At 51.6% G+C, this 23879-nt stretch overlaps 12 protein-coding genes across 12 annotated transcripts; 5 read left to right on the forward strand and 7 right to left on the reverse strand.

Annotated features, from left to right (window-relative positions):
- Nucleotides 1-932: 932 nt before the first annotated feature.
- Nucleotides 933-1230, reverse strand: COCMIDRAFT_34137 (uncharacterized protein; the record flags this gene model as incomplete). The annotated part of the gene is made up of 2 exons (XM_007686844.1): nucleotides 933-1070; nucleotides 1150-1230. The coding sequence occupies 2 exons, from the start codon at nucleotides 1228-1230 to the stop codon at nucleotides 933-935; spliced, it is 219 nt and encodes a 72-aa protein (XP_007685034.1).
- Nucleotides 1231-2477: 1247 nt separating this feature from the next.
- On the reverse strand, nucleotides 2478-3904 carry COCMIDRAFT_23818 (uncharacterized protein; the record flags this gene model as incomplete). The annotated part of the gene is made up of 3 exons (XM_007686827.1): nucleotides 2478-2874; nucleotides 2944-3321; nucleotides 3372-3904. 3 exons carry the CDS (start codon nucleotides 3902-3904, stop codon nucleotides 2478-2480), a joined length of 1308 nt encoding a protein of 435 aa, XP_007685017.1.
- A 459-nt stretch (nucleotides 3905-4363) lies between these two features.
- COCMIDRAFT_34139 (uncharacterized protein) lies at nucleotides 4364-4987 on the reverse strand (the record flags this gene model as incomplete). The annotated part of the gene is made up of 3 exons (XM_007686845.1): nucleotides 4364-4462; nucleotides 4504-4784; nucleotides 4870-4987. The coding sequence occupies 3 exons, from the start codon at nucleotides 4985-4987 to the stop codon at nucleotides 4364-4366; spliced, it is 498 nt and encodes a 165-aa protein (XP_007685035.1).
- Nucleotides 4988-6446: 1459 nt separating this feature from the next.
- Nucleotides 6447-8526, reverse strand: COCMIDRAFT_23820 (uncharacterized protein; the record flags this gene model as incomplete). The annotated part of the gene is made up of 6 exons (XM_007686828.1): nucleotides 6447-6581; nucleotides 6641-6867; nucleotides 6928-7118; nucleotides 7171-8265; nucleotides 8314-8408; nucleotides 8461-8526. 6 exons carry the CDS (start codon nucleotides 8524-8526, stop codon nucleotides 6447-6449), a joined length of 1809 nt encoding a protein of 602 aa, XP_007685018.1.
- A 358-nt stretch (nucleotides 8527-8884) lies between these two features.
- COCMIDRAFT_87441 (uncharacterized protein) lies at nucleotides 8885-9842 on the forward strand (the record flags this gene model as incomplete). Its single annotated transcript, XM_007686893.1, has 2 exons — nucleotides 8885-9136; nucleotides 9198-9842. 2 exons carry the CDS (start codon nucleotides 8885-8887, stop codon nucleotides 9840-9842), a joined length of 897 nt encoding a protein of 298 aa, XP_007685083.1.
- A 94-nt stretch (nucleotides 9843-9936) lies between these two features.
- Nucleotides 9937-10656, reverse strand: COCMIDRAFT_87510 (uncharacterized protein; the record flags this gene model as incomplete). The annotated part of the gene is made up of 2 exons (XM_007686894.1): nucleotides 9937-10503; nucleotides 10555-10656. The coding sequence occupies 2 exons, from the start codon at nucleotides 10654-10656 to the stop codon at nucleotides 9937-9939; spliced, it is 669 nt and encodes a 222-aa protein (XP_007685084.1).
- A 413-nt stretch (nucleotides 10657-11069) lies between these two features.
- On the forward strand, nucleotides 11070-14743 carry COCMIDRAFT_23822 (uncharacterized protein; the record flags this gene model as incomplete). The annotated part of the gene is made up of 2 exons (XM_007686829.1): nucleotides 11070-11579; nucleotides 11630-14743. 2 exons carry the CDS (start codon nucleotides 11070-11072, stop codon nucleotides 14741-14743), a joined length of 3624 nt encoding a protein of 1207 aa, XP_007685019.1.
- Nucleotides 14744-15446: 703 nt separating this feature from the next.
- Nucleotides 15447-17150, forward strand: COCMIDRAFT_87292 (uncharacterized protein; the record flags this gene model as incomplete). Its single annotated transcript, XM_007686895.1, has 3 exons — nucleotides 15447-15604; nucleotides 15698-16155; nucleotides 16234-17150. 3 exons carry the CDS (start codon nucleotides 15447-15449, stop codon nucleotides 17148-17150), a joined length of 1533 nt encoding a protein of 510 aa, XP_007685085.1.
- An 844-nt stretch (nucleotides 17151-17994) lies between these two features.
- Nucleotides 17995-18947, forward strand: COCMIDRAFT_2721 (uncharacterized protein; the record flags this gene model as incomplete). The annotated part of the gene is made up of 2 exons (XM_007686818.1): nucleotides 17995-18467; nucleotides 18563-18947. 2 exons carry the CDS (start codon nucleotides 17995-17997, stop codon nucleotides 18945-18947), a joined length of 858 nt encoding a protein of 285 aa, XP_007685008.1.
- Nucleotides 18948-19046: 99 nt separating this feature from the next.
- Nucleotides 19047-20833, reverse strand: COCMIDRAFT_87436 (uncharacterized protein; the record flags this gene model as incomplete). The annotated part of the gene is made up of 3 exons (XM_007686896.1): nucleotides 19047-19443; nucleotides 19544-20646; nucleotides 20705-20833. 3 exons carry the CDS (start codon nucleotides 20831-20833, stop codon nucleotides 19047-19049), a joined length of 1629 nt encoding a protein of 542 aa, XP_007685086.1.
- A 482-nt stretch (nucleotides 20834-21315) lies between these two features.
- On the forward strand, nucleotides 21316-22251 carry COCMIDRAFT_87333 (uncharacterized protein; the record flags this gene model as incomplete). The annotated part of the gene is made up of 2 exons (XM_007686897.1): nucleotides 21316-21561; nucleotides 21601-22251. The coding sequence occupies 2 exons, from the start codon at nucleotides 21316-21318 to the stop codon at nucleotides 22249-22251; spliced, it is 897 nt and encodes a 298-aa protein (XP_007685087.1).
- A 249-nt stretch (nucleotides 22252-22500) lies between these two features.
- Nucleotides 22501-23846, reverse strand: COCMIDRAFT_87391 (uncharacterized protein; the record flags this gene model as incomplete). The annotated part of the gene is made up of 2 exons (XM_007686898.1): nucleotides 22501-23663; nucleotides 23732-23846. The coding sequence occupies 2 exons, from the start codon at nucleotides 23844-23846 to the stop codon at nucleotides 22501-22503; spliced, it is 1278 nt and encodes a 425-aa protein (XP_007685088.1).
- Nucleotides 23847-23879: the final 33 nt, after the last annotated feature.

Here is a 23879-nt window from a genome sequence, read left to right on the forward strand (position 1 = left end):
AAAAAAAGTGGGCAGTCAGATACCTGGGTCGCGGCACTCTCGGTCTCCGCACAACGATGGAGCTTGGTCGCAATATCACCAGGGCCCCCTTCTATGAATCTTGTCAATCACATGCTGTATTCTAACGTCATAGCCGGCTACCGGATAATGTCCGGCGATTCTACCGCGCTTGTTCAACCCGCCAGAGGTCTCATGTCCGAGTGTAGGAACTCTTTCTTCGTCTGATGATACATGTCGGTTGTCGGTAAACTGACTCTCTTTGCGCCACGTCTGTCTCTCTCTCTCTTTCTCTTTCTCTGTCGTATCCCTGCGGGCACTTAGGTCGAGGGATCAAGTGACTGTCATCCTTCCCGCGCAGCCGCACCCCCGCCGGCTTGACCCTTGCAACGCTTCTCGCCTTAAAGTCCACACGTCAGCAGAAGACTCGGGTCAGCATGTCGCGGTGGGGCTAGAGTGGGTGGGAAACAGCCAAGGCCCCTCTCCCTCGGCGCGTCTGTTCAATATCAAGCCCGAACCACCTGGACCGAGATCCCGAGTAGTTAACAATCGGAAGCTACTATTGCGCGCAGCACTCAAGCGCGCATAACCAAGGGTGGATTCCGAGACTCTGGTTCCGATGGAGGCCCTGAGAATCTGCAGGGTAGCCGTCCGGTTTGCTGCGTATGAGAGATGAAAGTCTTGCGCCAGTCGAGATAGCTGCCGTCTGCTCCTGGATGTAGTGCCACGGTCCGCCCTCGTAACCTCGCCTGATGGCCAATGAGGGCCGCTACAGCGACCATATCTGTTCGCAGATTCCTATTCGAGTTTCAACCGCGAGGCGCTGTCTTCAGCTGCAGTGACGGTCTTGGCAGCATGCATGCTGAAGCTTCAATCACCTTCTCGACGCAGCTGGCGTCGAGCGACGCTGAACTTTGCACCACTCAAGCTGTGTGTCAGGCCGGAAATGCCCGCGTCACCGGTGCTATCCACCTATGCATGCATCTATGTACACCATGCTGCGGTAGATTTGGTGTTGCAACTGCCAGCCCGTATCCCCCGATAGCCACACACACACGCAACGCGGCTAACGGCTTCCGAGACAAGGACGACGTTCAAGGCAGTTAATTCCAACTATTGCCCCGCTGCCCGGTGACAAACAGGGCGACGAACAGCCCAGGGAATATTGCATACAGTACGTATGTGCAACCAACGGATGGCGGCACTGCAGAGATGCTCACGTCCCAACGGCATGGTTCACCGACGCACGGTAGTCGCGCGTGTCATGGTTGCTGACTATGGGAGGCTCCGGATACAGCCAGAAGAAAAACGTGCTGCGCTTGATTGGAACCCTCGCCGTCATCGCTTCACGGCTGGCCGCTCGCCTGGGCGATGGATGCGCTGCTCCTGTACGAGGCCTCTCCCGCCCTCAAGACGTGGCGACAACGGCCCGCTCGTCTGATCGTTACTCGAATCTGACAGAAGGGCCGTGCGGCCTTTTGGTCGACAGCCTCGCCCGCCTGGCCTTGGCTAATGTAATGCAGTGTGAAAACGAGTCTGGAATTGTTGGTGCGCATGCCCTTGAAAATACGTCCAAGCGATTTCGCGCCTTTCGAGTCTATTCGACGGTATTTCAGTCGCTGAATAACTCTCTGCCTCGGCATTGCCTAAATTTTTGCTATGTCGGTTTAGCGTCGACGCTGCGTTTTTTTTTTCGCACAAGCTCCCTTGCGGGCCCTGGGCTGAGATGGTAGACCGTGTCAGCAGCGTAGATGTGTTCTCTCACGAACCAAATAGCCGGGTTGATCTAAGGGGGGGGGCAGGGGAAGAATCCCCAAGCAGCAAGTGTTCCGTGTTCCTGCTTTGCTGGTTCCTGCAAAAAATCCTCCCGCTGCGATCTTTCAGTGGACATGCGGCCACCACTCTGCTTCCCCGAGGGCCGTCTTCCCCGCCACGCGATGCCAGAAATTTGACCCAACTTGGTGCTTGTGCGAGCCATTGTGCGAGGCAATGTAAACATTCTAGACTCGACATGTCCTTGTCCGCTTGTCTCCAATCGTGTCCCTTCCAAATTCCACGTAGATGATATCATGAAAACCAAGAAAAAAAACATGATGATAAACTGTGGGTTACAAGAAACATAAACCCATATGCATTGCTGGTCGCTGAACGCTTGATATATAACGCCTGGTGATGCTCCTGTTAGATCAAGAAATCCCTCCCACAACCCGAGGATGCACAATGAGAAAAACCGCACGCGCAAGGCTGGAATTGCGGTGTACAAGGCCCAATGCCTTGTCTTCCTGAGTGCCTCTCACTCGGCCAGCTGGCTTATTCACAGAACGTCGGGAGCTTCCCTTGCGCGTTAGCGTACTGACACACATCTCCGCTTCGAGACACTGATAATGTCGGGATTGCGCTGGCTATATTTGCGCCTCACGGCCGCTTGCAGCAAGCTGGAAATGTCTAGATAAATCGAACGTTGAGACAAATATCCCCATCTATCCCTTTGTTTCTGATGGCCTGCGTGGCTTGCATTTGTCATGCGCCATGTGTCCGTTTCTTGCAGTAGTGCGGGTAAACTCAGCCCCGCATCGGGGGCAGGTGCTTTTGGAGGCAGTTCCGGACTTTTCTCGCTGGTGCCGCAGCAGATTACTGAATGTAGAAAACTGTCGTCCATTGCATCCATGCTCCCAGCATTGAGGTTTCGGCCGTGAGTTGATGACTCGCGGCATTACTGGGTTGCCTTGCGTGCTTGGCGACGAAGAGAGTGCAGGGACTGACGCATTAGAAACTGGAGCGCTCGATGGCGAGTCATAGGTTGCGTATGTAGCAGGTGCTGTGTTGTTTGGTGGATACATAGTCGGTAATGGATGATAGTCACTGACGGCATAGGAGCTGGGAGGGTAAAGCTGTGGTCTATCTCCTGTTAGTGGAAGGCATACTTGATGCGCTCGACAAACTTACGGCGGGTAGGCATTGCCCCCCAGCGGCTGATTGGGAATGGTACTATGGGAGGTGGAGTAAGTGTAGGCGTGCGTGTTGGTACCCATAGAGGCTGTGTTGGCTCGCATATGATCTGATGAGTGTTGCTCATATGGGCTTCGCGGAAGTGAAGGGTGCTGAGGTGGGTAGGGCGGTTGGACTGCGTGCTGTTCGCTTCTTCTTTGTTGACTTTCATTTGGGGCTGGACTGGAAGAGTAAGGTGGGCCATATGGGCCTGGTGCCGAAGCCCTTGGCTCTCCATAGGGTTGGGAGGGTGGGTAGCCAGGCGCGTAGGATGTTTGGGAAGAACCGTAATGGCCCATACCATATTGCGAAGAAGGCATCATGAAGCCCAAGGTGCTGTGTACATGAGATGCTATTCGATCACAACAGTCGGCGGGGTTTCGTACCTCATATCTTGTGACTCGAGGATTGGGTCGTGCGGCTGCTCAAAGTCTGCCAGTGATTGAAGTTGGAGCGAGTGCCCGGTAGATGTAGACACTGACGGCGACGTGGGGGTTTGTTGACTTTGTGTTAGGAGGATATGATCCGTGCGGACTATCTGGTTACTAGTCGTGGGCACGACTGTCGAGTCTGAGCCTGGATGAGATTCGTCGAGAGAGAAGTGTGTAGTTTGCGCGCTCGTGGAGTCCAAGAATCGATCCTGGGCAGGGGAATTTGGCTGAGAGAAGCGATTGTGTGAGGTGTCGTCGAGAATGTGTGAGGTATTCCAGGCTAGCGAAGGTAGGTGCGAACCGGGCGTCTGATAATCAATGGGATTGTGGCGGGGCGTTGGCAAGGTTGCGGCACGGCACGAATAAGGCCCCCTTATTTGTGGAATTTCTGGTGGCTGAACAGACAGATGCTGGTTGGCACGGTCCCTAAGTCTTCGTGAGATGGTCGTCGTCTTGGGTTGATGTGGGTTGGAAGACCAATGGGTCATGTTCAACAGCAGACAGACCCCATCGGACGTGAAGGGGGCCAGAAGGGGGTAAGACGTACGGTTTGGTGCGTGGACAGGGCTCACTATGTGGGATTATACGAGCCTTATGGGCAATTTACACCAAGGCAGAATTGCCATTGAAACCTTGATGTTGGAACATGGGCGAGTGGTGTGCTTTGGTGCATGGGGGATGCCTGGAAATACAGGAACACGGTATCTGAGCTTCATGGCCCAACAGAGGCAGAGCGCTTTTCCCGGCTTTGCGGCTGGGGGACTGATTGGAGCCTCGAAGGATGCGCAACCCGGTCTTTGACAGTGCTAGTCCTCCGGCCGTTGACTAGCCACAGAACATGCACCCGCAATAGCTGGTGTAGGCCGGGGGTATCCACACATCAGTAAGTATTGCGCGATTGTGTCAAGTGGGGTGATGGCAGGCATGCTTGCCCTGCTCAGTGAGGACTAGATTGTGGTCATGATCCAGAGCGTCAACCTGTTTTCGACGGCCATTCGCTGAGACGAGTTGGATGGCACCCCCCACTGTCGACGACTGGCATATGTCTGTATACGGCACTGGGAGGGGAAGTTATGCGAGCACTGACGAACGCCCTGAGGTGCCATGTCGAGGGTTGGTGGCGTTTATGGTTTCCCGCTCGAGACGAAGAGCCATACCGCGTCGAGTCTGGCCCTTGTGGAGGGCGTGGCCTGTCCAATCTCTCTGCGTCAGGCCCGGGTGGGCCGGAGGTGTACAAGAGGGAAAGTAGCAGTGGACGAGTGATTTCGGCCTGGACGGCCTGGATAGGAACATGGCGTGTGAGGACAGAGCTGGTGCCGTCGAGGCCTTGGGATACGGGGGGGTGTCTGGCACCGCCACAAAGGGCGCCTGTTGCCTATCTCCAGCGTGGCCCCCCAGACGGCGAGTGTTTGTGCGCAGAGGGTTTCTATGTTTGGCTCGCTACTGCTGGTACAGCTGTGGCCCGAGAGCGTGCGTCGCCCAAGCGGCCCGTTGTCATTCGGAAGCGGTGCCGTTACTAGCACCGGCAGGCGGTCGGCACGCCTTCGGGCATATGACTTCTCCCAGTACATGGGAATTTATGTATCCAGGGCAGCCCGCGGTCCCTTGCACCCACCATGTCCGGATGCGTGGTGGATGTTGGGCTGCACTGCAAATGCCCTGTTTCGCATGCTTGGGGTCCATCGTCTTCTGGCGACCCCACCGCATCCAGCTGAGGGCCCAGGATCTGACGTCGCCAGAGCGCCTGGGCGTGGCATGTGTCTGTGTCTGTGTGCATATGTGTGTATGAGCATGTGGGTACATGTGTGGGTGTGGGTGTGGATGTGGATGTGTGGATAAGTGGATGTGAGTAGTGGCCTGTGTAAGTAGTGTAGTGTACTTGGATGTTTGAAGACGCATGGCCGGTTGTGAGTCTGGGACGACAGTCGCAACGGCAGCCGCGCGGAGACTGCCGGGCGGCACCAATGGCAGTGCCAAGAGAGGCTGCATGCCCGTGGCGCGCCTCTTGTGGCCTCCCCCCCCAAAACACAACCACCACGTCAAGTCAGCCACCAGCGTCGACCAGCATCGACGCCGCAAAACAGCGGGGCCAGTGCCCCGGGCCTGACTTGGACGACGACTCGAGCCGAGCTGGCCATGAGTCGGATCACAGCAGCGGGCTCAATTTACACCGATCTCCAAGCTTCCCAGGTTCCCTACACTAAGTAGTACACACGAGCACCCTACGATTACGATAGGCGCGCTCCTTTGCTCCGACCTCCATGGCCCATTCACCTTGTCTACTTATGTATCTACTTACCACCATCCCCGAGCGACTAGCCCATTACCACCAAGCCCACTCAACACCACATGCCATCGCCGTGACGAGCGCGCGAGCGTCACACTACCTCCTCACGTACACCCATACATACTGCTTATTGACCACCAGCTTCACCGACACCAAGGCGCGCTGCAGCGTCGACAGTATCATTACCGTGTTACATCATGTTCTACCCGTCCTAGTGCCATGCGGCTGCCCAAGAAGTCATCGGTCCCATGGCAGCTGAGACGGCCCAACTACGTATCTGACACCTTGCAACTAGTCCCACGATAAGGCATCCACCCGTCATTACAAATGAACGCCGAACCCCCACTCTTGTACCGACACTTTCAGTCCGTCCCCGTAAATGTCTTGCATAGCGTTACTTGCTGCCAGGAAAAATGCATCCGACTCTGACATTCATCGAGGTTCAGTTTTCCGCGCGCCAGCGTATCTGCAGACCATGTCTTCACAGCTCGATACCATGTGTGTAGAGAGCTAGCATCCATCTGACAAAGCAATACCCCACTCATGATAGGCCCCGTATGCACAAGAACATCGCAACGCAATCTCCTTTTCCGCCTCCTCGTTCCACCTCTGAATAAGCACGGAAAACAAAGACCAAGTACGAGCTAGATCACCCATTGCTAGTCATTCTACCAATCAAGATATTACGAAAAGCTACAAAATTTGATTGGCTATCTACTCGTCACTTACCATGACTACCAACCTTACTGTTTCGTCTCTCCAGCTGCCTGCGCCGGCAAAGCTGCCAGCGCCTTCTTGAACGTATCCACCAACTTACTCGTTTCCTCCAATCCCACACTGAAACGAATAAGATCTGCTTCCACACCCCATTTGGCACACTATGGCAAACTTGTTAGCAGCGAATCCGACATACTTCACTGAGATTCAGAACACTTACCCAATCCAACTCCCCATAATGTGCAAGAATCACATATGGCGAGCTAAGCGTAAAATTTGTGCCCAGGCTGGGTCCTTTAACAGTATCGAGATTGTCGAAAAAGGCAATGGCGTCGGCTCTGATGTGGAATGTTGCAGAGAGCAGACCGCCGTAGCCGCCAGTGGGATTCCGGCATCTATCGTAGTAGGGGCGCGAAGGCGATGTTTTGGGATAGTTTACTTGTTTAACTACGTTGCTTGACGTTAGAGCGACTCAGATGGAACACAGTCGAACACGACAAAACTTACCACGCGGATGTGAGCTCAGCACATCGCAAATTGCCTCTGCGTTGGCGTTGATACGGTCGATTCTCGAGACGAAATCTCGGCTGTTGCGCTCGAGGAAAATGCTGTCTTCAGCCCAGTGATTGTCTTCGTAGTCTTCTTCCCAGGTGCGTTTGAGGAGAGAGTAGTTTTTCGCCTTTGGGTTGAGCACAAGGCTGTGACATGTCAGTTGATACTCGTTGTAAACGGGAGTTTATCTGTACTAACCCTCCGCCCATGACATTACAGTCCCCACTAAAGACTTTGGTCAAACTGCTGACTACAACGTCTGCAAACTGCAATACATTGACATTGATGAAGTTTCCAATTGTCTCATCTACAACAACGCAGAAATCATACTTGTCGGCCAACTTGCGTATCCGCTCAAGATCAGGCGACGTCAAAAGTGGATTTCCGGGAAATTCTGTGAACAGAGCTAGAAACCTCTCGCCGCCCTCCAATCGCCGTTCCAGATCGTCTAGTTCTTCCGAGGAGCCAAAGCCGTAAAATTGAGAACCAGGGCCGAACTTTTCAGTAATCTTGAGTGTGTCAATGTAAGGAAATCCGTACACAATGGCTTTTCTGGAGCCTTTTGCCCTTAGTAGGTTTCGATGAGAGTTGAAGATTGCACTCATTCCAGTCGGATACAGATAGACGTCGTCTTCTGAAAAACCTGCGACTGGTCTAGTCCTTACAGCATCTTGATCTAGGCTGATCGCTTCAGCCAGTTCAACATCTGCGGTGAGGGAACCCGCGATACGTCTTCGAACTGCCAGCTTGGCTTTCTTAGTCTTGGAGAGGTCCAGGTTGCGTCCGAACCGCTCTTCTACAAACCGAGTTGGATCTTGCACTTCTCCGTTGCCATTTGCAGAATCAGCCGAAGGAGCGAGGTCGACTGACGTGTTCTTTTGGTACCGCCGGGGACCTTTGGGTGCCCTCGGTGGCTTGTTGAGCGTTGAAGCTTCTACTAGGGTACCTTCTTTGAACAATTGGGCGCAGAACTCTGCTCTCCGACTTGATACACCGTCACCAGAATGTTGCCAGAAAGCCTTTGCTGTGCTGAAGCGATCTTTTGGGAAAAGCACGGCAGATACTCTAGGAGAGATTACGTCGAATTCTTTTGATCTTGCCTTTTCGCCCGTTGGTAAGAAGTCGAGAATCCTGACTTGCGATGCATCCAGATCGGGCACTTGCTGAAGAATGAACTCTTGGCATCTCGATGCAGTGGAATGTGTTGGAAACAACATGGCACTCTCATTCTCACGTCCGTGTTTCTCGGCAATTGCTGCCACAAATGCTTGTATGCTTTTGTGAATGAAGAATCTGTCTGCGGTCAGTTATACGATTGCTGTGTGTCTCGCCACCACGTACCTCGGATACCCCGTCTTCATCTTGCTGAGAACCCATTCTTCACCTTCCTCATAACCTACATTTGCCCGCCATGTTGGCAGCGAAACACTCACTGCCTATCACGTGTTAGACCAAAGAGCAGCATTGGGTACCGAAAGGTATACGCACGTGCTCGGTTGACGGCGGAAGACTCTCTCCGACTTCGACGTCGTTTTCGAGTAACATCGGCGACATTTTTGAGTGTGGCGAGGAGAATGAGAAAGTTGTGCAAAACTCGACGACAGAAGGCAAATCAGATATGTATGGGGTAATGAGTCCAGTCACCAAAGAGATTATACCAAAAGCCGATTAGCTCCGACTTCGGCACTTGGAAAATAAGGTTATCGATAATGCAAACAGTCAGTTTCTCCGAGTCTCTGTCCGCCTTTCGGAGTCTCGGTGCATCCACTTTGTGCACCACGACTGCTACGTAGTACATGCTCACCCTAGCCCCACCCTGGAGTTGTGAGTGCTCACCAGGGGGTTTAGTCCAACACAGCCAGAACACACTCAGCACCTCCAACACAAGCCGCACCACGTTGTGTATACAGTCATGGACTCGCTTACACCTTCGGACCTCTTCTCGCCCTCAAAGGCGCGCCAGCAACGCGCGCAAGCCCAGGACTGGGCGCAGATTGACTCGTGGCTGTCGTACAAGTATGCCGGGCGCACGGTACCGACATTTGAGCGCAATGACGAAACACTCAAGGTGCTGCGTGAGTTGTCAGTAGCAAACGAAAGGGCTGACGAAGAGAGAGCTGTATTCGAACGAGTAGAGAGAGAGGCGCTCCGCGAGCTGGATGAGGTATGAGAACTACAGGTCCGCGTCAGCTACCATGCCCTGAGTACGCTGCTCACAACGGTAGGTCCAAAGGAATGACGACGACGAGCGTATATTGTCTAGGCTGAGAGCCAGTCTCACGCCCGAGGGCGAGCAGGCGCTTGATGCATTGGGGTCAACAGCAGTCACTCTTAATACACCCACTGCGAACCCCGAGTCGATCGCGCACGCTCTCATCTACAATACAACTACCTCACAGAATCTCACCAACCAGCTCGCACACATCGCGACGCTGCAAGGTTACGTCGACAAGCAACAATCCCTACTTCGGACACAACTGCACGAGCTCCAAACAAATCCCGCTTTCACAACCCCCGCGAATCTCCAACGCCAGACTACTGAGCAAACACGTCAAGTCAAGCACCTTCGCACCAAGATACGAGAATACGAAGACAAGCTGTCGTCCCTCCAGTCATCACAGTCACGCAGCATGACACCAGGTTCCAAGAACATTGCATCTGCAGAAGCTATAAATGACATGTTGGAGCAACAAAAAGCCCTGGATGGGCTTCGAGAGAAGGTAGAGGGCATAGAGAGGGAGGTTGCAGAGTTTGCTGGGTTGCCTGCTGATAAAGAGGCTGCAAGGAAAGAGGTTGGCAAGTTAGAGGTCAAACTTGACGAGGTGCGAAAGCGAAGAGACGAATTGTTTGAGGGATTGGTAACACAGTAATGGTACAAATGGATTGATCGTAGGGTGGTCCACAAAACCTGCATGTGCAGACTCAAGCCTCTGTCCGCTCCGATTTGTTATTGAAACTTCCAACTTACGCAGGCGCATCCGTCAAGGGCACGTACTGCACACCATATAACTTCTGGCGCTCGAGGCTTCCGTCCGCTCGCTTGTCAATTACCCAGATATGCTGCGCCCAGCCCTCTGCAACGGGCACGAACAGGCGCCCTGGTGCTTTGAGCTGGTCGGTCAGGACCTGATGGTGCTCAGCAGCCGCAGCGCCAACATGGATAGCGTCGTATGGTGCACCCTCGGCCCAACCTTTTCGTCCGTCCCCAGTAACAAACTTGACCTGTCCCGACTCCAACATCCTCCGGCCTTGGTCCGATTTGGACATGTTGGCTATTGCCAGATCGTTCAAGGGCTGAATGTGATCAATCCCAATTACCGTTCCGTTGGGCACGACAAGGTTGGCAAGGACTGCGGTTAGGTAGCCTGAGCCTGAGCCGACATCCAAGACCTTGGATCCCGGTTTGAGATAGTCGAGGAGCGATTCGCAGGCCGAGGCATGCATGTGCGGGGCAGAGATGGTCGCACGGTGGCCGATGGGTTGGGGCGAGTCTTCGTAGGGCGAGGATGGGGCATAGTGCGCGCGATCAACCTATGTATCTTCATCGAATGCCACCTTACCTGTGGTGTTGAGTCTTCCTACCTTTAACATTGCATCCTTGACTCTGTCAGACTTGATGAGCTTGTTGCTCGCAAGATTGGTGACGAGAGCCTCATTAGTGTCACCAGAGCTTCGCCAGGCCATGCTGAAAGCTCTGCTTGGTGTGTTACTACGCGTATATCTGGTGAAGAAGAATGGACCGCAAATGCGGATAAGTTTTGTTAGGAAAGGCACCGTGGGTAGTGATACAAAGATAGAAGGCAGTGAAGAGTGTATGGTCTGGCCGGCGTATTCATACAGAAGGAATAGTATTACATGAATATAGTAGAGTGCCGTGATGACTACTCAAGGAAACAAAACTGAAGTTTATATCGCGGCAAGCTGTTCCCCTCACCGAGTCTGGGTGAGGGGGTCATACATAAAGAGACGTGCATGAGCTGTCATGACCCTAGCACCCAAGCATGACATGCTGCATCCCTGCTTATCGATAAGGCACTCCCGCGGGAAAAGTTCCAGAGAAATTTCGCGTCGCATGCGACAATCTCCACCACGCGAAAATGGCACCGCCCGCAATTAAACGAAGAAAGCTCGAGCATAGCGACTCGGAAGCAGAGAGCGAAGGTAGCTTTGCCGACTTTGACGAAACCAACAGCGGTGCGAATTCGAATGGAAGCGACGCTGAAGATGGGCACGATGAGAGCGACGACATGTCCATGGACGGCGCGCAAGAGATGGAGGATGGCGACAATGACGACGATGAAAATGAAAACATGAGCAAAGACGAGGAAGAAAGCTCCGAAGCTGAAGAGAATGTTCAGGAAAGCCAGAAGCAGACCACAACCGCCAAAGCCACGAGCGCACCAAAGCCGCCCAAGCGGCCAGCACCCAGTCTTCAGGACGGCGTCTACACTGTGGAGTCCTTCAAGTCGAACATTTTCAAGCTTCAGGTAGACGAGCTGCTTGAACAGGTCAAACTCAAGTACGGCAAGAAGGAGGCATCTGCTGAGAATGCAATGCGAACCCTCAAGACTATAATCGAGCAGATTCCTAGCCGTGACCCACTTCCAGTAAGCCAGGATCGTTGTATACACCATCAGCCAATACTAAAATACTACAGATTGTCGAGGCCGAAAAGGTGCTCAAATCGGCTGGCGTTGTGACTCCCTTCCCAAGCCCTCGCCCACCGAAAGATGCTTTGTACAAACTGCAATACGAACGGCCTGCAAGCGTAAACGCAACCGGTAGCTACCCCCTCAAAACCGCGACTCGAGTCGAAGAGAGATTTGCGATTGATCTTGTCGTGACCATGCCGAAGAGTCTGTTCCAAGACAAGGACTATCTGAACCACCGATACTTCTATAAGCGCGCATACTATCTGGCCTGCTTGGCGGCAGGAATCAAGGCCTCAAAAGAGCACAAATTTGATTTGTTCTTTGATAGCTTGAATGGGAACCAGCTTCAGCCTGTTCTTGTCGTGCGACCGAGCGGCAATGGCGATGCGGACGATTTTTCTAGCTCAAAATGCCAGATCAACGTGCTTGTGGCGCTCCCAGAACACACTTTTGCCCAGAACAAGCTTCTCCCGACCTCCAATTGCGTGCGGCCTAAAGGTAGCGAAGACGAAAATTCAAGCAAAACTCTCACAGCGACACCTTTCTACAACAGCAGCCTGCAATCTGATGCAAACATCACAGCATACCTTAAGCTCTTGCACGGCACAGCCTCGAAGGCTGAGGCTTTCAAGGATGCATGCATTTTGGGGCGCATTTGGTTGAAGCAACGCGGATTTGGCAGTCAGATTCGCAAAGGAGGGTTCGGAAAATTCGAGTGGGCTGCCATTATGGCTATTCTGCTTCAGCCAAATGCTGGAACAGGTGCTCAATCAGTCTCTTCAAGTTTCAGCAGCTACCAACTATTCAAGTCGACGCTGCAGTTTCTGTCGCGTGGGGATCTGACGAAGAAGCCATTCATCTTCCAAGCATCCAACATCACTATCCCCAAGGCAGAGACCGCTCCCGTCGTCTTTGACGGACCGCGAGGACAGAATGTGTTATTCAAGATGACACCCTGGTCGTACAAGCGTCTGCAATTAGAAGCAAAGGCTACTGTTGACATGTTGAGCGATTCTGTATCTGATCAGTTTGATGCAGCCTTCATTCTGAAGACTGAACTGCTCAAGTACCGTTACGATGCAACACTCGAGATTCCCCTTGCCTCGCTCGGTCTCGAAGCTGGAAGTGAAGAATACGATTTGCAGCTTCGCGAAACATGTCGAAAAATACATAGCACCCTGACCCATGCGCTGACCGACCGTATCACCGCCATATCGTTCACTATGCCCGAGGAGGAAAGCTGGTCGATATCTTCAAGGCGCCCTCAGGAAAGGCAGAGCAAGAGCATCCTCATCAACTTCGAAACAGATCCTGCCAACGCCACTCGTACTGTGGATCATGGACCTCCAGCAGAAAACAAACAAGAGGCTGCTGTCTTCCGCAAGTTCTGGGGCGAAAAGGCTGAGCTCAGGCGCTTCAAAGACGGAAGTATTCTGGAGAGTGTTGTTTGGACGGTCAAGGATACATCAGCATCTGTCATGGAGCAACTTGTTCTCTACATACTTGGCAGACACCATGGTTCACAGGTATCTGAGCAAGCCAGGTTCACAATTGATGCATTCGGCCACCTTGTATCGGCAGGCCGTATGCAGGGACAGTCTGGGACCGCGCCCTTTCTTCCCATTATGAACGCGTTTAGTGCCATGGAAAAGGACATTCGGGACTTGGAAGAGCTACCGCTTCAACTTCGCCATCTGAGAGCTGCCGATCCGCAACTACGGTATGCATCTGTTGACGTTCCCACTGTGGGCCACGCTCCAGCATCAATCGTATTGCAATTTGAAGGTTCTGGACGCTGGCCGGATGACTTGTGCGCCATTCAGCGGACTAAGATTGCTTTCCTCCTCCGAATGGCTGAGCTTCTACATAAATTGGAGTCTGGCTATGTTGCGCGTATTGGTATGGAAAATCCCTCACAGCCGGCTCAAAACCAGGCATTCTTGGATGTAACAGTTGCTACGGGCTTCACATTCCGCATTCGTATCTACCATGATCGTGAGCCTACGCTATTCGAACGCCAAATCAAGGACAAATCATTGGACACTCAATCGCGAGAGTCTGCTGCTGCTTCTCTGGCACTGTACAAGCGCGAGTTCATCCAATCACCTCAACATTCGCAAGCACTACAAACGCTTTGCACCAGATTCTTGGCACTTTCGCCAGCGATACGATTGACAAAGAAGTGGTTCGCGTCGCATCTGCTCGCACCGCACTTTTCGCCCGAGCTCATTGAACTTCTTGTTATACGGACGTTCCTACAGCCACAACCATGGCCTGTGCCATCAACAGCAACAACGGGTTTCTTACGGACCTTATCGTGGATTAGTCGATGGGACTGGCGTCATGTCCCCTTAATTGTAGATTTTTCAACATCTTTCTCCGCCAATCCCGCCAATCTTGAAGACACATCTCTGAAGGGCATGAGGTTAGAAGATCTCGACCGCTTACGAACACGCTTCGAGGCATGGCGACGTATCGATCCTGCCATGAATCGCGTCGTACTTTTCGCAGCCACAAACCTCGACGAAGAAGGCACCACTTGGACAGATAAAGCAGAGCCAGAAAAGGTAGTTGCTTCACGTTTGACGGCTCTGGCCAAAGCAGCCACACAGGCTGTTCGCGCAGACGAAGATGGCTTCTTAAAGCATATCAGCAACAACAAGGATGCGTCCAAAGCGTACGATACTCTAAGCCCAGAGTTCCTCTTCGTCCCCAGCATATCAGAATTCGACATCATCATTTCCATCTCCTCAAAACACAGCCTCAAATCATCCAAATCCCGCAAACCCACCACCCAATTCAAGAACCTTGACCTCCAAAAGTCATCAAGTCCCTTACCCGCACCAACTCCCCTACCCCAGCTATTCGCCGAAGAACTCTCAGAAGTCTACGGCGACGCGGTGCTGTGGTTCTGGGATCCGGAGAGTCTAGATAAGATTGTGGGACTCTGGAATCCGGTTGTTACCGGTCAGAGGAGTTGGAAGATTAAAGTTGGGTGGAATAGTGTGCCGGTAGGGAAGAAGGATAAGGTTGAGATTAGGGTGAATAAAGAGGCGATTGTGCATGAGGTTAGGAGGTTGGGTGGGGAGCTTGTGAAGAGTGTTGACGCGAAGTTTTGAGCTGGGGGAGGAAGCTGTATATAGTAGAGATGTTCGAATTCAAGAAGTGGCATTTTTTTTCTTCCCCGCAAGCTACGGTTGCAAATCTGAGGAATTGATATGCTGATATTCGTGGAAATGGAATGAAGGCAATTGGAATGCTACGCCCTTCTCTCCCTCATACTTACTGCCAATACTGAACTTACGCAACTTAAAGTGGCTCAGCGAGCTCAAGTGGATCTTGCTTATCAACCCCGAGTCCATACTTCACCCCTTCACCTGCCAATTCTAGCTACTTCCTTTATTCTGCAATTAGGCAACCGTGAAAGAAAGAAAAATCATGCCATTCAGCAAAATTCAAGCAAGTACTCTGGCCCCCCTGACATGTGAGCGAGGCTGAGCACCGCCTAGTACCCACTTGGATCTAGATCCTGAAGGATGAGGGTCTGAGCTTTTCGAATGATGAAGCTTGATATGTGCTGTGATGCTTTTTTCTGGCCATGTAGAGAAGCGAGGGTAGGGTATATTTGTGGGTATACATAGATAAGACAGGAGTGATGCTAATTTTTTTGAAGAAAAGGGGGAAATATAAACAGGTTGAGATGGGAAGACTGGGATTGAGATTATTTTTGTTTACTCAACTTTGTTCCTTTCCGATTGATTGAATCTCCGGGCGTATTCAAGGTTGTTCGTTGAGACATTTTTATTTTTGCTCAAATAAAACATGAGCTGCAGTACGCCATTTGGTTCGTTTAAGGGGTGGAGGGAGGATGGCGTGGTGCAGTATCGAGGTATCAAGTATGCTTTCTTGAGAAATCAGATGGCGGCTCCTGAGCTGGTTACTGGATATGGCTCTGAAATGGTGGATGCGACGGAGTTTGGGTACGTTGGGCTTCGCTTCTCCTCTTTCTTAACGCTACTATTTGTACAGATTGTATGTTGAGTACTTGCAAGGCTAATGTTCCGGCTCAACAGACCCCGCGCACCTGCAATGGATGGTTGCGCTTTTGAGCAGTCCACGTTGATACAGTGTGATATTGGCGGCGGTCCAGATCTTCCCATGTCAGGCACAGAGTGCTTGAATTTGAACGTGACTGTTCCTGCTGACACTCTTGTATCTGGAGGATTGCCAGTCATGGTGTTCATTCATGGTGGCGGCTTCATCATGGGTGGGTCACACTGGCCGCAATATGACCCCTGTCAACTGGTTAAAATGTCTGTGGAAATGAAAATGCCTATTGTCGCAGTCAACATCAATTTTCGCTTGGGCATACTGGGCAACTTGACCAGTGAAGAATTGAGAAGAGCGGGATATCCTGGAAATAATAGCTTGAGGGATCAGCAATGTGCACTGAGATGGGTGAAGAAATTCATTGGGGGATTTGGAGGGGATAAGGACAATGTGACGGTGCTTGGAGAGAGTGCTGGTGCTGGTGAGTCTGATGCCGGCTCGTTTGGTTTTCTCTTGAGTAAATGGCTTCGTGAGGGATCGCATACTGATGTGAATTTAGTGTCGGTATTGCATCAGCTGAGTGCTAGAGAGCCACTCTTCAAGCGTGCGATCAGCATGTCCGGGACACCGCTCATGCTTAAGCCAATGTCTGCCTCTGCCGCAGAAGCATCTTATGACAGCATTACAAAAGCTCTGGGGCTTGAAGGCACTTCAACGCAGGAAAGAATCAACCGCCTTCTCAACATCAGCTCGGAAGAGCTTGTCGAAAAAACTCCCATGACTGTTCCTCTCATACCTTTCCAGGACAACAATATTCTTCCTCAAACCCCGACGTTCACGGACTTGCGAAACAACAACCTCTCACCTTTAAACGATACATTTTGCGAAGAACTTTTGATCGGCTCCTGCGCACACGACGGCAACGTCTTTTTCTTCATGGGTCTATCCTCTCTCTTCCCAAATATCGCGTCGGCTCTCACTTCCTCTTTTTCTCGCTCTCTGTCTGCGCCGGCGGCTCAAATTGTCCTTTCTACATACGGCGTAAATCCTTCGACTCCCGACGAGGAAGCCAAAGATTATATCATCGACCTGGCTACAGACATTGCATATCATGCACCTGCGCAACACTATGCTCGCGCATTTAAGGGGAGGACCTGGACATATAGATTCAATCAAGGAAATCCTTGGGATGGGATGTTCAAGGGAAAGAGTACGCATTTGCTGGATGCGGCATTCTTGTTCCAGAACTTTAATGATTATATGGATGATGAGGCGAAGGAAACAGCTAGGAGGTTTGCAGAAGACTTTGTAGTGTTTGCGAGTGGAAAGGCAAATGCAACGTGGGATGATGGTTTGGAAAGATGTTACGGCGAGGGTGGTTGTAAGGAAAATAAATTGGAGAAATTGATAAGAGAACAAAAGGTGGATTTGGATGAACTGAGTGGAGCGTGGGATATATTTCTGGCGGGAAAGTGAATGAGAGGCCATGGATCAAACATTACGGTGAGGCCAAGTAGAATTAATAGGCAAATGAGCATACCGAGTTGAATGTCTTGATAGTGAGCGAACGCTACACGGAGATTTGGGAATCGCAAAAAGGCGTCAAGCCAAAATCAACGAAATTGCATACCTACCACCTTATCAGATAGAAAAAAAACGTTATTGAACACATCTTCTTGAATTTGACTTACAGAAATAGATCTGTAGTCTAATCATTCACACAGTAGTACTGGAAAATGCCTAGCACGTGCCCAAAAATTTACAGTAAAGTAAGATGATGAGAAGCATGATGCGGCATAACTACAATAATAGAGAAGCACCATTTCTAAAAAGTAATACCCATAGTACTATACTACGCAAAATGCTTTCCGAGGTGTCCCACACGATTGCGTCCCGACCTCTTTCACCCCGCACGTTTCAAGTAGTTCAGTGAGGGGTATCTCAACCTACCCCACGACAATTCTAGCAAGTCGCATGTGGGGTCACTCCATCACCATGTCTGCGCCCAGAAACCACAGCGACTTGCACAACTGGAGAACTTATGGGTCCGGCAAAGATGCGACGTCGGATGTGGGCCTTTGACGTGACACCTCTGGATCAATTGTCGCAGCGGCACTTGTTACCCCACAAATCCCTTCTTCTCACTGGAAACAGAATCAGTACAGAATCTTCTCTTGCGTGAACTTTTCGTCGCTCGCGTTGCCTTTTCTCAAGTCCAGAACATAGACTCCGTGGGGTCAATACCTTTGTGCATACTGTATCTCTAGATCCACCAACATCACACCAGAAAACCCCACACAACCCATTCCCAAAAGCAACCATGTCCAAACCCGTAGCCATCGTAACAGGCGCCGGCTCAGGCATTGGTGAAGCAACAGCAACCCACTTGCACTCCTTAGGCTACAAAGTTGTTATCGCTGACCTAAATCCCACCTCCGGTCAACGCGTCGCTTCAGCCCTGGGCGCAGACGCCCTCTTCCACCAGACAGATGTATCATCCTACAAATCGCAAGCGCAGCTCTTCAAGCGCGCCTACGAATGGGGCGGTAACCGCCTCGATTTCTGCCATGCCAATGCTGGAATCGACGATCGACAGAATGTTTATGAAGGCATGGACAAGGAAGAGGTGGATGAAGAGGGACTGGTTAAGAAGTTGAATACGAAGACTATGGATGTGAATCTTGAGGCTGTCATACAGGGGCTTTGGCTGTTCAAATATTATGTAAGAAGGAGTAAGGAGGCGGGTGGGGGAAAGGGATATTTTGTTGCCACGAGCAGTGCGGTGGGGTTGTAGTAAGTGTTTATTCTTCCAATTTCGCAATGTCTGTTCAAGAGGAAAAAAAAGACGGGACATGGTCATGGAGCTGGGCTAACGAGAAGAAATATAGCTTCATGCCACAATGCCCCCAGTACACAGCCAGCAAATACGGTGTCGTAGGCTTCGTCCGGGCTTCCGCCCCAAATTTCATCAACGAAAACATTACCGTCAATGCCATTTGTCCGGCGTTCATCCCGACAAACCTTTGTCCCCCGGAAGTAGCGGCGCGCTGGCCAAAAGAGCACGTTACGCCGCTTTCGACCGTGCTCAAGGCTATTGATGCGTTTTTGAAGGACGACAAATTGACGGGACAAGCGGTAGAGTTATCTCAGGAAAATATCTATTTCAGACAGCCTGTTGATTTTGTGAACGAGAGTCAGCGGTGGATTGGCCTCGAAAGCCATAAGTTCTGGAATGAGGGATACAAGGAGCCACCAAAGAGGAATGGGTATTAAATAGCCATGATTTCGTTGTAGATATGAAAAATAAATAAATCAACTATGAAAACCGTTCTCGTAATCAAAAAGGAAAGAAACACCCATAATTTCTTCATTTCAAATATCCAATTCTTTCTCTTCCGCCCTCCTACTTTCCTCCCTCATAATACTAGCATGCTTCTCACTCCGGGGCCGAATATCGCATTCGAACTGCTGGGGCACGCTGAAGAAGCCTTGCTCCATATTCGCATTGACGGGAACTTCTTTGCCGTCTTTGCCTTTTTTCTTCAACAGATTGAAACCCCAGAGAACGCGGGACACGTTGATGAAGAGAGAGCGCTCAGCAACGTGAACACCGGGGCATGCGCGTCTGCCCGCGCCATAAGAGAAGTGGTCTCGTTCAGAGGGGTCGGCGGCGTTCATGTAGTGTGCTGCGGACGCGGTGTGATTGAGGTAGCGCGAAGGGTCGAAAGCGCTTGGATTAGACCATAGCTCGGGATTGTAGTGTATAGCCCTATTCGAATAGTTTGCATCAGTTTCCGTAGCAATATAGAAGAACAAACGACTCCAACGTAGTTTCGAATGGGGGGGGGGGGGCGAGAAGATAGACTTACCACCAATTCAACACCACAACACTCCCCTTGGGGATAAACATGCCCTCATACCAATCGTCCTCACTAGTCGCATGTGGCATCCCAAACTTATTCACAGGCCTCCACCTGAGCACCTCCTTAATCACACTCCGTACATATGGGAGATTGGCTTCGTCTTCCCACTGCGGCAACCTCTCACTACCAACCACGCGATCCAACTCCTCTTGTGCCCGTTTCTGTACCTCGGGGAACAACACCATAGAAAGCATAAAGTTATTCAGCGTCGTTCCCGTGGTTTCAGAGCCTGCTTCGATGAGGCCGCCGCAGGTATATGCAGCAGCGAGATCATCGATACCCGCTTTGGCTGGATCATTAAGGTAGAAAGTCTTTGTGAAGCAGTCCTTGGCTATCCCGGCATCAGTTTCTTTCTTGAGTCTGTTCCACAGGTCAACGTATACAGCGCTGTCTTGTTCGAAGACGCGCTGGCCGTAGGATCGCCAGTTTCCCATGAGTGCCTGCGGGACCCATGTTAGGGACGGGAAAGACTCGATAGCCCATGTGCCTGGGGATGTCATCTCAGTGAAGCGGCCGAGTACGCTGTAGATGCGCTTGATGAGGGGGTCGTTCCAGTTGGGGATCCGGTAGCCGTATGTTACTCGCATGATGACGCTGGCGGAGTAGCGGCGGTTGATGTCCATGAAGTCGTTGGGGTCCTGGAGTAGTTCTTTGAGTAAGACTTTGCTTTCAAAATCCTGTATCACCTGGTAGTTTGTGCTGGTTGATAGGTTGAGCAAGGCGTGGCTGTGCTTGCGGACACTGCGCCAGCGTGGGCCGTAGGACATGAAGAGTTGACGGCGATCTGCGGATGCAACATCCTGGGCCAAGGGCGAGGGCGGGCGCGAGGAATAGATGCCAGATTTTCGGTCCATGAGGTCTTTGACTACTTTGGGTGATGATAGCCATATGTAATCGGTGCCTCCGATTTTTGTGTAATAGATGTCGCCATACTGTGCGCGCCATGCACTCACCGTGTGGCGTATGGAATCGTTGTCTGCGAGATCGAGGAGTGATCCGATAAAGGGAAGACCTTTGGGTCCTGGGGGGAGATGGCGGCGTCGTGGGTCCTATTGTTGTCACTGATTAGTCTTCGTTGTAAAGTGTGTATCATGAGCATATTTGTACCTTGATGGAATTTGGGACAATAATGAAGTATATAGCTAAGAGAAAGAGTATCGGTATAATAATGACCAAGGTGACCTTCAGATACAAGGGACTTGCCCAAACATTTTCAAAAATACCCAAAACAGACATGGTAGAAGATGCTTTTGATGATTTTGACTATTTCAAATTGAGAGACTGTCCTTTTTTTTCGACGTCAAACAAATTCTATCCAGATTTTTTTCTCGGTTACTCGGCTTCAACGGAGCCACTTTTTACCCCTCTGCGAGTGTATCGCAACGCTGCATTGGTCCGCGCGTGGGGTAGATATGTATGATGCCCCTTCCCCTCGGTTTCCCCCGCATTGCCCCAGCCCCACACAGTCGTAGCAGGAACTCAGTAATCCTCTAGTCTGACCCAGTGTGTATATGGCAATTATGTAATCGCGTGAGCAGCTGCTTATGAAATGCTCTAAACATATTTATTTCAAAGTCCCTCTGGGCTTTCTCATCTAATTCCTTTAGGTATCCAGCGGAACATTGATTCAAAACACCAGACTACCTGTTCTCCCTATCTAATAATCCTGGCTTCAACTCTGTGCTGATAAATTACCAAAAACATCAGCAGCAAAAAAAATGCCACCCGAGCACTCCTCAGGTCGAACCTACATCCTCCATCCCAACGGCCAAAAGTCCCACTACATCCTCAACGACTTTACCGACCCCTGGAAGCCCCACGAAACAGTATTAATCCAGCACGGATTTGGCCGCCACTCCGCATTTTGGTACCACTGGATCCCAGCGCTATCCCGCCACTACCGTGTTGTAAGACGAGATCTGCGGGGACACGGGTACTCTAGTTATCCTGGCCAGAAGCAAACAGTCACATCAACTGAAAACGGAACTGCTGAGAATGGTAAGGCAGAAGGAGATGGAGACTACGAATACAATGTCGACACGATTATTGGGGAGATAATAGATACGCTCGATCAACTTGGATTGCAAAAAGTGCATTTTCTGGGAGAATCAACGTCAGGGATGCTGGGTGAGATACTCGCAGCAAGGCATCCAGAGCGGCTGCTCAGTCTGACTGTATGCTCATCGCCCACGTATCTGCCCCCGGCGGCGCTGCAGATGTTTGCTTTCGGTCACAAGGATTGGCCTACGGCGTGTCGGCAGCTGGGGACACGTGGGTGGACGGAAGCACTGGCGCAAGTACCAGGCACGATTCCCATTTCAGACAGTGTATATTTACCTTGGTATCTGGGACAAGTGGAAGTTAGTGATGGTGAAGGGCTGGCACAGTATGCGGAGTTCTTGTCTAAGCTGGACGCGAGGCCGTGGCTTGATAAGATTAAGGTACCGACACTGATACTCAGTCCGACACAGAGTGCGGCTGTTAAGGCCCAGGATATGGAGGCTCTCAGAGATACAATTCCGGGAAGTCAGTTGGTGCCGATATTCAAACCTGGGCATGAGATTTATGTGACAGCGGCCGAAGAGTGCCAGCAAGCGTTTCTAGCGTTCTTGGAGGGGTTGAAGAAGAGAGACGACACTACGCAGCCAATTTAACATAAGTTTTGATTACTAATTGACTATTTCATAATACAATAAGCATGTCCAAGACAGGCTGAGGAAGAACTTTTCCAATCCTTTTACAATCAAAGTCGCCCACCTTTGCAGTCAACGCCGATTATGCAACCGTGAGTGGGTTTTTTTTCACCATGCCCAATGCGCCGCTATAAGAAAAGTATCATACACAACGCGTACAAGTAATTACACGAGCCATAAAAGAATATAGACAATGACACATCCTGAAGCTCAAGCATGTCGGGATTCTTGTTCTCGTCGCTCATTCATGTCGAGGGCGATCTTCTTACTGAACTCGTAACAGCTGATCATGATGGCACAGGCCGGGGCGATTTTCAGACAACGAGCAGCCCAGCCCTTGAACAGGCCAGGCATGCCTTGTTCGCGATAGATGTGCATTAGGAAGCGTGGTATTGACTGGTCCTCTGGGCGTGCTCTAGCGGCGTCGCGTGCACTGTCTCCCATATGGCGCACGACTTGCTGCCGTGTCTTTCCCACGTCAAAAGGTGTTGTTACAAAGGCGGCAACTGCTCCCGAGGCAGCACCTGCGACAAAGCTATCCACCAGGGTATCGCGGTGGTTTTCTTGGCTTCTTGATCGGCTTCTTCTTCGTACTCTTTCTTCGCCTCGGCCCATGCGGAACTCGAACCCGTCTTCCCTTGCAGCTCTCCTTCCTCTTTGGTCTGTCAGAGTGTTCCTCGTAGTCTCATAACCCCACCAGTAAATGGCGGAAAAGGGCACGTCGCGCCAAAGGGTCAAAGTGAGTCCTCTCCAGAGGCTGAAGACACCTTGGCTGGCAACCATGTTCCTGAGGCCGTCCAATGTCTCGCGAAAGTGTCCAGCGGCAGTTGCCGGATGGTTTGCGGCCTGCATTCTTGTTCGAAACATTTCAATCGGACTGACGGCGATGGCGGCAAGGACGCGGGCGGTGGCTCCAGCGACGAGGGGTATATAGGGATCGGCTATGTTCTGGCGCAACGGTGATGCACTGGCTGTGCGTAGCCAATCGTATCCGGCAAAGTAGATGACGTTTGCTGGAACTGTCATGACCAGAGTCGGAGACAGTCCCCGCCAGAGTGTGCGGGGCCCCTCGTTCTGCGCAATCTTGCGCAGGCCGTCCCATGTGCTGTTGATGGTTCTCCGCTCTACCTCTTCTACGGCGCAGTGCAAGTCGGCGGGATTGATGGGTGCCATTGTGGGTCCGGCTACGCAGAAGGGTGCTTTGTTGTTGACCCAAAAGACTTCTCGACAACATGCCGATATGCCGAGGTTGGGGGGTAGATCGCGAAACTGTGTTAGTGATGGGCCAGTGGCTCCGCTGGGTCGTGAGAAGGCAGTGCTCGGGGCGGCCTCTTGTGATTGCAGTCGCACGCGGACGACATCGAGGGGTGTTACTGGCAGAGTTAGAAGGGATGCTTGCGAGAGGAGTACCCGAATGTGCAGGCAGGCAAAGAGGACATACCTAGCAACGAAGTGAGCAGACTGCCGGATACAGCAGAAAGCATCTTTTGGCCCAGCGAGACTTCAGTGGCCGGGCTGGCGTCGGCCTCGTGGGCTCTCGCTGTGGCCGCAGCCATTGTGGTGTTGGTGGTGATGAAGGTGGCGGGCCG

Source organism: Bipolaris oryzae, assembly GCF_000523455.1.
Source record: "Bipolaris oryzae ATCC 44560 unplaced genomic scaffold scaffold_23, whole genome shotgun sequence".
Taxonomy (NCBI): Eukaryota; Fungi; Ascomycota; class Dothideomycetes; order Pleosporales; family Pleosporaceae; genus Bipolaris; species Bipolaris oryzae.